Source organism: Cenococcum geophilum (assembly GCF_001692895.1).
Source record: "Cenococcum geophilum 1.58 unplaced genomic scaffold K441scaffold_4, whole genome shotgun sequence".
NCBI lineage: Eukaryota > Fungi > Ascomycota > Dothideomycetes > Gloniales > Gloniaceae > Cenococcum > Cenococcum geophilum.
Window position 1 is genome coordinate 765,707 of NW_027137562.1, and position 13,091 is coordinate 778,797.

The following is a 13,091-nucleotide window of genomic DNA, read 5'->3' on the forward strand; positions in this document are numbered from 1 at the left end:
GTTATAATCGCTCGGACCTCCTGCTTATTAATTAGGGCAAGGCGGTGTTCTATATTAAGGTAGTAGCTTAAAGAATTGTCTTAGGGTAGAGATACCAAATAGGGCGGCTATATTATCCCTTAAGAATCCTTAAGGAAGAAGAAGGCCCTATAACTAAGAATCCCGGATATATCTAAAAAGAGATAGAATTGTTTTTAATCCGTATTATTAAAGAAGAGGATACTATTTAAAAGGGTAAGAGCATCCCTCTACCATAACAAGTCTTGGCGAAGTTTAGCTGTTAGCCGTTAGTAAGGATAACCACCTACTTTTATAAAAGTGGAGATAAACTTTTAGATAGAGCGGTTATATAAACGCCCAAACCTAATTACCCAAGCGCTCTAAGCGAGTCTATTAGCTAGTTTTTAACTCTAAACTAGTATTAGGGATCTACCACTTAACGCTTTATTAATCTCCTTAATCGTAGTAGCCTGTTTTAAAGGAGAAAGATATAGCTTAGACTTTAGAGTATCTATAATATAACCTAGGACTTCAGCCATAGTGCCTTTAATATTCTTTAATTCGTTTTATAGGATGCCTAATTTATCGCTTAATTAGTTATATATACTAAGCAATTAAGGGAGGATAGAAGCGTTAGAGAGTATAAAGATAAAGTTATCTAAATAGTGCTCTAAGGCGGCGTTTGGGATATATTGGATAAGTATCTAGTGGAATCCCTCCGTAAAAAGATTAAATAAAAAGGGTGCAGTTTAAAGGCTAAATAAGAGGCAATATTTAAAATACACTACACCCTTCTAGGAGAACCCTATAAGGCGTTAAGCTTTAATAGAAAGTGGGATATTCCAAAAGGCGTCCTTAATATCCCTCTTAATAATTATATAACTACGGCCTATATATATAACGTATTAGAGAACCTAATTAACTGTTAAATATTATAGTATGGCGAATGCTATAGGGATTAAGTTGTTAACAGATTAGCTAGATAGTAAGGATAAGTTATAAATACGGCGCCATCCCCTATTCGCTTTAGGTACTAAACCTAGCAGTAAGGATATAACGGGAGACGTTACCATTATAATCCTGCCTATATCTAGATCGGCGCTAATCTTCTCTAAAATTAGGACCGTATTTACGGCTATTAAGGCTTAGTTCTTCTAGGAGAGGAGCTTAATTTCTAGGTCTACCCTAATCTAGCATCCGAACTTTAAGATACCGATAATATTGCGTTAGAGGTTACTAGGGTATAGGGATAGATAACGCCCCCATACTTAAATAATTAAGGGGGAGGAAGAGTCCTGTAGAGGAGAGGAGGGTAGAAAAACTGGAAATGATAGTATAGTATTCGGCTTATCCGTACTATAAGGGTAAAGCACGGTTTCGGCGGAGTGTAGGTATAGCTTAATAAAATCCTCTTCCTCCTCTTCCTTTTTCTTATTAATACTTTCCTCTAGTAATTACTACTTGCAATTCCTTATAGCATATAGGCTACCGTACTTACTATAGGTATATAGGAACTTGCAATCCTTGCCTAGGTTATACTTCCCTCTATTAAAGCTATAATAGGTCCTTAAGATATTAGTGCTTACTTACGCGCGTTTTAAGGTAGATGCGGATTTATAAGTACTGGGATTATAATAGATATCTAGGAAGTTACTAGAGATCTTCTAGTTAGCTAGCTCTAACTAGTTCTTTTAAATAACCATAGAGTGGTACTCTAAGGCCATAGTTATTAAGGGAGCAATTTAGTAGGTGGTAGATAGCTAAATAACTTAATTGTAAAAGGCAAGTATTTAAGGAATAAGATCTACCAAAAGATTCTTATATATAACAATTAAAATCATTATATAGTTAAGAAAGCCCTTTACCTACACTTTAACGGACGGGTAGTCCTTTATTATCCCTTCTTTTAGTCTTATAGAAAGGACGCTGTTAACAATAAGGATATTATTCTAAGGCTTAGACTAGAGCTAGTGTATCCGGAGGCGAGAGAGGTTATTAGGTAAGAAAGTACCCTAAAATACCTTAAGTATCTCTTTATTCGGGACGCTAGGGAGAAGGGTATTTAGGATATTAGCTATAAATAGAAGCAACTCACCCGGTTTATTAATTGGGGTTAAGGATAATACTACCATAGCTAATCTCGCTGTTACTATAGCGAGGCTTAATATATAGAGTTTAGTCGCCCAATCTTCCTGTTTTTTTTAAACGTATAGCATTTTAGTACGGTCCTCCTGTTCCTAAAGGAGTCTTATTTTCCAGTCGGTTGCCTAGTTCTTAACCTCCTTTACCTAAGCTCTTCTAATCCTTAGGTCCTCCTTATATAGTTACTAAAGCCATTCTTTAGCTTTTTTAGCGGCTAAAGTCTCGCGTTAAGCTGTAGAGAGAGGCGCCATTATAGAGGATGGAGACTGTGACGCTGGCGTATCGCCTAAAGGTATAGGGGAAGGTGAGGGAGACTGGTAGGTAACCTCTAAGGAGTTTAGCTCGTTAAGTGTATTATTATTAGTTAAGTTTTTAAGGTTTTTACGGACAATTCGCGAAGGTTTAGACGAGCGTATAGGTTGTTAAGTTATCAACAGCAACAATTAATTATTAGAAATTGAGTAAATAAGGCATTGGCTCTTAAATAAGACTAATATAGAAAGCAAGCAAGCAAGGCTCAATTTTATAAATATTGATAATGTTAGTGTTGCTAAGATGCAGGGGTGCTGCTGCAGTGCTTGCTTAGCCACATAGATATGTCCATTAAGGCGTCTTAGTTGCTATAGTATAGTCCTATATTAAGACGTCTTAGTTACTATAGTATAGTCCTATATTAAGGCGTCTTGGTTAATACAGTGCAGTCCTATATTAAGATGTTTCGGTTACTATAATGCGGTCGTATATTAAGGCGTCTCAGTTACTATAGTACAGTTCTATATTAAGACGTCTTGGTTACTAGTACAGTTATATATTAAGACGTCTTAGTTACTGTAGTATAGTTATATATTAAGGCGTCTTAGTTACTATAGTGCAATTATATATAGAGGCGTCTTAGTTACCGTAGTGTAGTTATATATTAAGGCGTCCTAGTTACTGTAATAAAATAACTATTTAGATATTCTTATAAAGCTAATCCAAAGAACGCCGACCTTATAGCTGTTCTAGCTAGTTAATAGCCTATCTCTTATCTCTTACTATACCGTCTTCTACGCGCCATCTTATATCCTTAATTATCCTACGGCGACGGCTATAGAATATAGCCTTGCCGTTAACCCGCTAGCGTGCCCCCTAGCAGCAATTAAGAGCTTTAATTAACGGCCTATCTACTAGCCCTAAAGTCCACTTAGTCTAGAGCTGGAAGACCAAATTACCGCCTTAAAGCATTTTATATTTCCTTAGCGGCGCCTACAGGTTAAGGATAAATGGGAGAGATAGTTAAGTATTAGCTTGTGCCTGCGCTAGTAGGGGTAATGCGGATATAGTAGACGGCTAAGTAGGCGGTGCGGATATTATAGACGGCTAAGTAGATGGTGCGGATATTATAAACGGCTAAGCGGACGGTGCGGATATTGTAGACAGCGGCTAAGCGGGCAGTACGGATATTATAGACGGCTAAGTAGGCGGCGCGGATATAGTAGACGTTATAGTAGACGGCGTAGGCTTGCCTAAAGGTGGACGTATGGACTCTGTAGGCCCTATCTAGATACCTATCTTCCCTTACTGGATCTATATAGGTGCGAATAATATTAATAACCTTTTTATTTCGCTAAGGCGTTCTAAGATCGTCTGTACGTGTAATTAAACCCCCTTTATCTTAAAGATCGCGGCCTTATATCTTAGCTTAGCTACGGCCTTATAGGCGGGCCAGTATTTCCGTATTATTAGCTTATCTAATATAATTACGTCAGCTAGTAAGCTTTCTACCCGCGTAGTAAACCTCTAGTACTCCTCGCAGCTAAAGAGGGGGTCCTTTTATAGGGGGTAGAGCGGGAACTGCTTGCGTAGGATTACTGAGTCCTGTAATAGGATTACCCTAAGTATATAGAGGAGGCGTAGAAATCCTAAGCCTATAAGGTTAAGCCGTATAACCTTATTATCGGCCCTACCTAGGTAGTAGGCCTCTATGCGTTTTAGCTAGACGTTAGTTTTAGGCTATATCTTTAAACAAAGGGCCTCCTTTAGCACCTCCCGTACATAGGGGAGAAAGTAGCCCTTTCCTTCCTTTGGGAAGCCGGCGATCGACTATATAAACGCATAGGGTAGGTAGCTAAGGTAGGCTCTTATTATCGCGTCTATATTCTAGCGTCCGGCCTATTTAATTTAGGTCTTCTTAACGCCGCTAAGCTTAGTATACCNGACGCTCTGCTTANNGGCGCTATAGGTTTTCTCCTTTAAGTAAATTNCTACCCCTTAGAANATCTTTTTATTTTATTTAAACTATATATAATAACTTAGCGGCCGTTACGGTACTTTAATACTGCTAAGGAAGACGTATAGGTTATAGTAGTTCTTTAGCTACCGAAAGGATAGGAAGCTCTTAGCGCCGTCTTTACCCTAGCGGTTAAAGAAGTAGAAGGCTACTATAGAGAGGGGGTAGAGGATAGGGTTAGCGTTCCGTATACAGCCTATATACTTAACCTTACCGTGCTAATTCTACTTCCCTTATGTTATCGATATAATTATATACGGCGCTAACTTGTCCAGTTTAGGCCCTTTATTCTCTAGTTTAATAAGAATAAGGTTAGTAAGCTAAATATCTCGTCTACTTTTACTATAGGTAATGGTAGTATGGCCTAAGAAACGGGTTAGAAAATAGTAGCCGTATAGACTAGGTAGGGTATATACGAACCTAATAAATGCTTGGCTGTAGTTTAAAGGTAAGACTTAACTGAACCTGGTATCTTAGAGCCTATCTCCTAGTACTAAGTAATCGCCTTTTTAAGCCCTTTAACGTCATAGCCGCTAGTAATTATAAATAGGCCTTAATTAATAAAGTTAACGCGTTGAATCCGGTCCTTATTGCGGCGGACGCTGTCTAGTACTACCGAGAGCTTCGCCCCCCGTAGCGGCTGCGAGGTCTTACCTTCTAACTACTACATATAAAGCTTAGTAATAGCGGAGACGTAGCTATTTATAACTGAGTATTGGACTGTCTTATTAAATAGGGCGTCTAGGGCCTCCTCGTCCTATATCTTCCCTTCCTCCTTTATAGCTTCCTCCCCTGTGCCTGCGGCTGCCCCTACGGCTACCCCTACGGCTGCCCTTATGGCTGACTTCCCCTCTAGCTGCCCTGCCCGCTTAACCGTCTTCTACCTCTTCTTCGCCCGCTTACTATCTTTCTATATCTCTTTCTATTTTAACTTCCATTTTTAATAGCTAGTAGCCCGTAATTTTTAGTTAATAACTTACTGCTCTAAAAATAGGTAAAGCTTATCTTCTGTTACCCGGGCGCCGTCTATATTACCTTTTAGTCTCGTATACTAGTCTTCCCACTTTTTCTGCTTTGGCTTATACGCCCTTATAGTATTCTTTAAGTGCTAGGCCTTATAAATATCGTATAGCCGTAATATCTAGGCCTTAAATTTGTTCTAGAGGCTATAGGAGGAGGGAAAGAAGGAGGCTAGGGGGGCTTCCTTTAACTATAAAGTAGACCGTAGGGTAAGAAGATTCTTAAAAGACTCTATCTCCGCAAGAGGTTAGGGGGAAGACGCGTAAGCGCGGCGTAGGTATAGGTAAATAAAGCCACTAAACGCGTAAATATCAATAGAGGAGGAGAAGAAGAGAGCTCTATATTATAGAATTAGAATTATAATAGGCCGTTCTATATAAAACCAGAAGCCCCGCGTGAGCTAGGAGCTAGCGCAGGCACAAGAATAGGAAAAGGGTTAAAAAATGGATTATTAAGGCGACAATAAGGTCGAAGGCGCGCGATAAGGTCCTCTATACTAACCTAGTACTAACCTAGGCCTCAAAAACGCGTCCAAAAAGTAGGGGCCACTACCAAAAGGGGGGGGTAATATTTGGACGATATGTCGCGGACCTTAGGGGGTCGTGCGTAACCCGAGGTTATGCCAAGCCTAACCCTGACCTCCGATACCTCAGGACCTTCGTAGAGAATTTTAGGGGTAGTTACTAGGGAGCAGTACGCACGTACCCTCACCCCAAATTCTGGTAACGGAGCGTCAAATGCCACCAAAAATCACCTTTTTTACTACTGTATCTTAACCATTTTATAACGTCCAGTTATTATGAAAATACTACGAGGTAGGAGCTCTTTAGCTTCTCTATCTATTGCATCAGAAAACGACGTTATAGCTATAATATATAAAATATTAGACACGGGCAGTCGGTCGCATTTGTGGTCAGTATTTTATCGCAGTTTTGTCGTAATTTTGCCTCACTGCCATACAGACGCCTATAAGCTCCCAGACGCTTCGCAGAAAGATTTTGGTGACAGGGGTACGCAGGGGTTCTGATTGGTCTAGGAGTTAGTGTGCAGCCCGTGCATTGCCCCGAGTCACCTGAATCTTCTGCGAATGAGATAAGATAAGGAGGATACTTCCAGATCGTTCCTCACAATCTACCGAGCATATATACAGGCATCCACAAGACCTGAATATGTTCAACTAGCCGCAATCCGCTATCGGTCCGCTTCACAGCCCATCGACAGGCAGCACAGCACTCCACACTGCATCCTTATTCCCAACTCTTAAAAGATTTGACGTCGGCCGCTATATTTCGTATGTCCAGCGCGAAAAACGCTCAGAAATTGTGCGAATTGTGCGATCGCATCTTCCGCGGCCGTTGGCAAGCTAGAGAAGAAAGCGTCTATTCCGGGAACGGATCCCTCGAGGACGGAAACGATGACAACCATTTCTATGAGAGACCAGACTGGCTTCAAATCGACGGTAGGGTCAATTTGGGAACTGAATCAACTCCCATCCCGAAGCCAAGCTCGCCAGCGCATCACAGCATCCCGGCGTTGGAGATTTCGGCTAAGAACGGATGTCACCTCTGCGTAATAATCTGGGACCAACTACAGTCCAAGTTGCCGGATCTGACAAAAAGCCGGAGAGATAATCTGAATTGTGCTATTGGCGTGGTTGTCGCTCGACCAGCATTTGATTCTGTCGAAGACGGAGAACCGCGGAATGGCCCCGAACCGGTAGACCTTGAGATTTTATACTTCATCAATGGCAAGTGTGAGATTCAAGATGCGTACATCACGACCATTGGCATTGATGTCCAACCAGCGAAAGGTGAGCCAACTTACGAGACCTTGCCGGGTGACTAAGTGCTACAGGGTACCTCGAAGACGTCGATACCGTTCAGTCAAGCACCACGAAACCAACTCCATCAGTTGTGCGGCATATCCAAGAATGGGCTTTCAGCTGTATAAAATCCCATGCCAACTGTAGGATTCCAAGTGCGTCGCAGACAAACATGCCACAAGATCGAAGACTACCAACTAGATTACTTGATGTTAATATTGAACAAGGAGATGCCTTTATTCGTCTGCAAGAAAGCCATATGATTGACCCAAATGCGAAGTATATAACACTAAGCCACTGCTGGGGATCGTCTTTACCTGTCCGCCTTCTACAAGCCTCGTACCAGCAGTTTTGCGACCACATTCCAGTGTCAGGCTTACCCAGGACATTCCAAGACGCAATACAATTCATTCGAACCCTCCAAATACGGTTCATATGGATCGATGCACTATGCATCGTCCAAGATTCAAAGGACGATTGGTTACGAGAATCGTTACAGATGGCATCAATCTACTCATACTCCTGGCTCAATATTGCAGCAACTTCATCAGCGGATGGCCACGGCGGGCTCTTCAAAACAAGGAACAGATTGCTCCCTGCTGGCTGCCAGGTCAATGCGTCATGGACAGGACACATGTCGGGCCTTTATATCTGCTTCGATCAGTCAGCATGGGCACGGCGTGTTGAGGACAGCCATCTCAATACAAGAGGCTGGGTACTCCAGGAACGTCTATTAGCCCCAAGGAACGTCCATTTTGCCTACGACCAGATCTGGTGGGAGTGTCGCGAGACGCGTGCATGCGAAGCCTTCCTGAATAGCATCCCAGACTACGTTCTTCATCTCGATACCGAGAAAGCTAAGCTCCTGGTTGACCTAGATCCTAAAGATCCGCTTGGTTCTAATGAGCAATGGCTTGGAATTGTCAAGATCTACACGCAGACACACCTTACTAAGGACTCGGACCGCCTTATCGCCATTGCTGGCATCGCTTCTACCGTACAAAATACGTTGAAATGGCCAGCGAATGATTATCACGCGGGACTGTGGAGATACGATCTACCCGTCGATCTACTCTGGCGCATGGCCACGAACGGCACTAGAGTCAAGGAATACGTAGCCCCCTCATGGTCATGGGCCTCTGTCAAGGGCGAAGTCTACTTCAACAGCTCAGGAAACAGAGCGATAATCCGAAAATGCAGCTTAATCGAGATCCGGAAAGTCGAGACATCACTAATTAGCGGCCCCTTCGGCCCAGTTGCCAGCGGATCCATCCAAATCCGCGGCTCGCTACATAAAATCTGCCTGAACGACGTCAAAGACTCCGCAAACGGACGTTATATAACCAAATTACAGATAAGCGGTGTCGCGTTGTCGGAGGATGATTTTGCCGAGGGTCTTGACGACGATGAGTTGTACGTGCGCGGGTTGACGCATCCTTTACAAGCGTTCTTCTGTCGATTTGCGACCTTTGAGACGCCTCATATGGATGAGAAATACTCGTCCGAGGGTCTTATCCTCGAAGCCGTAGATCAAGACCAAGCCGTCTATCAGCGAATAGGCTGGATGAGAATATTTCACAATGAATATGACGGACCATTCCGGGGTCAAAATGCAGGAAGCGACCGTTACGTCTTCCGAATTGTATAGTGTCGGCGTTCCAGAGAATAGAGCTCTTCGTTTCCTATTAAGGTATATTAAGGTATATAGACGCCGGCTTCTTTCTCGGTTGCTGTTGAACGGGCAGCCAAGAACGAGAACTCTGTCGTATTAATGTAGGCTCTTAAGCCTCAATGCATGTAGTCAAGTCGGACGGTCAAAACACCCCTGATCTATACCCAATATAGCGTGCTAAATTAGTGAGGTTGTCACAATTGATCAACAGTTGCGTTCGCTTCTACCTTGCTGTCTGCCTGCTCCTGGACGGTCATCAATAGGATGTGACTTCTGAAGATACTGTCAGGCTACATCCCCAAGTCCTGGATCGCAGCAATAGACAAGAATCGCAGCCAATATGGCTGAGATTCTGGATGTACATTGCATATCATCTTGGCTACGACACTAAGCAGCTGTATACGTCTCAATGAGGAAAAATCCTGTCTTCTCACCTTAATATATTGGTATATATATGGGTGGGCCGTCGAAACCGGACTCTGCACCCGTACGGGGTGACTGCTACTTATGAAACGAAATTATAGAAATTATACTTTATATAATACTTTAATGTTTTTATTTTATATTATGTTGGTAGGGGGGAGATCCACAGGAGCTTCCTTAGGTCACGTGAGCCTCGCTTAGCTAGTATATAGAGTCGTCCCCTTCAGGACGACTCCACCTTATGGAGTCCACACTATCATACACCTGTGTTCCCGTGTGACATATTATACTATATAAATAATAATATTTTTGTATTTTTGTCGATTTAGGTTGGATTTAGCCTATTACCCTATCCTTGTTCCTATTCCGGTTATACTACTACCCTCATTTTTGTTAGCGACTCAGTCAATCGAGGCATGGGCACGGCAAAGGGGACGCGCAAGCCTGTACGATTGGATTGTCTATAAACAAGAATCTAAAGCTAGAGAAAGGAAAGGAGAAGAACAGCAGCGCTGTCCGACGTTTTATGCGATCCTTAAGTCACGTGAGCTTACGTGACTACGTCTACTATAATCCACGTCTACCGTTTTCCACCAGCGCCGTAATATTACCCCCCCCTCCGCAAAAGCCTGCCCTTAGGCTTTGTATATCCGTATTATACCTATAGGGCGTTTTTATCTTTATATTCTTTCGGTAGCCTATTATCTTTATTATACTAGCACTCTATCTACTTATCTAGGTACTTTAGGGGTCCTAGTTTACTAGGGTAACGGCTATAAAACTTTTAAAGCTTATAGGGACTGCTAATAAAGTTCTATATAGGTTACTAAGTAGGATTTAGATTATAGCCTTTCCAACTAACATGGTACTTTAACGTTTTCCGTACTAGTTTATAGGCTAGTATTTCTTTAATATCCTATTTATTATTACTACTAACTTAAATTAGTAGGGGAGGTTTATTCTTTTATCTAGGCAATAGGTTATTCGCGGCCTTTTATAGCTTATCCGGTGAGAAAATAGGGTAAACCTTAATTAAATTTAGGAGCTTTACTTTATATAAGTTATATATTTTCTTAAGGACTATATATAGCCCTACTATCTAATAGTCTAGCTTATAGCTAGGCCGTTCTGTTACGGCACTAGCAGAACTTCGCATGGGCAAGTTGCTATAGATTGCCGCATATTGCGGTTATGTAACGCGAAGATCTTATAAAATATCAAACGGCGCTGCTTCCCTTCTCCTTTCCTTTACCTAGCTTTAGATTCTTGTTTATAGATAATTTAATTATATAGGCTTACGCGTCCCTTTTATTGTGTCTATACCTTAATTAACTAAGTCGCTAATATTATCTAAAGCTTACTCTACTCTTTCTTCCTAAGAAGAAACTTAAATATATCTATAAAAACACAGAATAGGACCCTAAGGACATTATTAGGACTATAAGGATAGGGCCTAAAAGAAAAGAATAGAACCCTAAGGAAAGGACCTATTAGATATATATAGACTAAAACCCCTAAAGAAATTACCTAGAATTACCTAATACCCCTACTACTATACCACAAAACATAGTAGTAGGTAAAGTAGCTATAGGACCCTTAAATACTTTAGACGAAGAAATAATTAACGTTTTAACCCCCTAGGCGGAGCTTACGGCTACTAATACCGAAATTAAATAACTACAAGAGCTGCTTAAAGCTAGAGATACCCCTATATCTAATAATAAGTCATTATTAGATAACTAAAGACTTGCTATAGTCCTCTAGGCCCTATCTTAGCGCCTTAGTAGATCCACTAAGGCCTATATAGTACTAAAGCAGTTAGTAAAGGTCGCGGATCCCCTACTACTTATAAACGAAACTAACCCTATATTTAATAATTAGAAGCTTTAATTACGGGATAAGCTTAAAGTTAATATAGATTACTTCCCTAACGCCTAAGCTAGAATAGCCTATATATTCGGCCGTACTAGCGGAGACACTTAAATATATTTACGCCTATAATATACTAAAGACTCTATAAACCCCTTTATCTCTAAAGAAGAAATGGTTAAATACTTATCTTCTATTTATAAAGACCCTTTTAAAGTATAAAACGCCTACCTTAGCTATAAAAGCCTAAATATAAAAATAACGAAGACCTTTTCGGCCTTTTAAACCCGCTTTTTATACCTAGTAGGATAAGCCTAGATCCCCTAGGAAGACTTATTACTAGACCTCTTTAATAAGCTTACCCTAAACCTATAGCGGGCTATATTACTAGCTTATACTATAGTATAGACGTTAAAGGAACTTATAGATTATTGCCTAGCTATTAACTAAGGCCTTTATTAAATTAAGGTATATACTAATTAGCTAAAAACTAGAAACCTTATAAACTAGGCTATAAGTACTATAAGTATAGCCTATAGTGCCCTAGTATAATCGGCAACTCCTATAGTTAACCTAGTAGCTAGCCGCGTAGCTACCCCTATTATAGGCCTAGTATACACCCAGCCTATATATAGCGACCCCTATATATAGGCCCTTAGTAATTAAGGAGCTTGCTTTTTATATAGTTAAATAGGCTACCCTATAAGAAACTGCCTAATAAAGGTAAAGATAAATAAGGTTCTATTAATTTAGGAGGATAGTATAGAGCTAGAAAAAGAGGAACTTTAGAGGAAGACTCCTCTCTAGGGTTAAAAGGGATTAATATGTTATATATTAATCTAGGTTAGCTAGTTAATAGAAGAAGCTATACTATCCCTTATACTTTATTTCGTAATAAATATTAAGTTTTAACCTTTACTTTAGCTAACTTAGGAGTAAATACCTTTGCCTTAATTGATATAAAGTACGCCGTAAAACTAGCTAACTTTTTAAATATATCCCTTAAAGAACTGCCTAAACTAATCCTTATTTACGGTTATAATGGACAGATAGGGCTACTTATTACAACTATCTTATAGATTTACCTCCGCGTTAATAGATAAAGGTAGTATAATATCCCCTTCCTTATTACGGACCTTAGAAGCTATAATATAATCTTAAAAAGAAAGTGTTGGGAATAAAGGCATATAAGGCATATTGCCGTCACGTGTAGCAAGTTGCCGTCACGTGCCGCCGCGGCACTAGCGTGGTGAGGAACCTTAAGTCCCTTACTCCTTTCTTTAGAAATATTAAGAATAATAATCATTATACTATCTACGAACCGTAGCTATATAATATTACCTTATGTAACTAACACTAATTAGTAGTTAACTTTATTATTATACTACAGAGCAGCTAGGTATTCCACTAAGAAGAGATAAGCCACTATACTAGTGCTACTTATGCTAAAGGGAGCTGTCTTTTAAGGTTAGAACTGGTCCTAAACCTTAAATAGAACTCTTTTATAAATTTAAGGATTTAAAGGCTAGAACTAGTCCTAAGCCTTTCTAAGATTATGGATTCTTGCGTCCATTACGCAGAACAATACGCTTTACGAGTCTTCGCGATTTAAGGCTAGAACTGGTCCTAAGCCCCATAATCGCAAATATACGTTATAAACGCGTACTAAACGACAAATATATATCACGAACGCGTACTAAACGATAATCCCTACACTAATAACACTTCCCTCCCTCTAAAAATATAGCTACGCCTACTTTAAATAACTGGGAAGACTTCTTACTACTAGGGGTAGCTTTATACGCGAAACTTATTAATAAAAATTAGGATGAATTTACCTTTAATATAACAACTTGTACCGCAAAATAAGTTAA

The 13,091-nt window shown here is 40.4% G+C and overlaps 1 protein-coding gene across 1 annotated transcript; it reads left to right on the forward strand.

Moving 5' to 3' along the window:
• Window positions 1–7,488: 7,488 nt before the first annotated feature.
• K441DRAFT_517006 (HET-domain-containing protein) lies at window positions 7,489–8,544 on the forward strand (the record flags this gene model as incomplete). The annotated part of the gene is made up of 1 exon (XM_067642119.1): window positions 7,489–8,544. A coding segment is annotated over one exon (1,056 nt), but the record flags the coding sequence as incomplete, so codon positions are not given.
• Window positions 8,545–13,091: the final 4,547 nt, after the last annotated feature.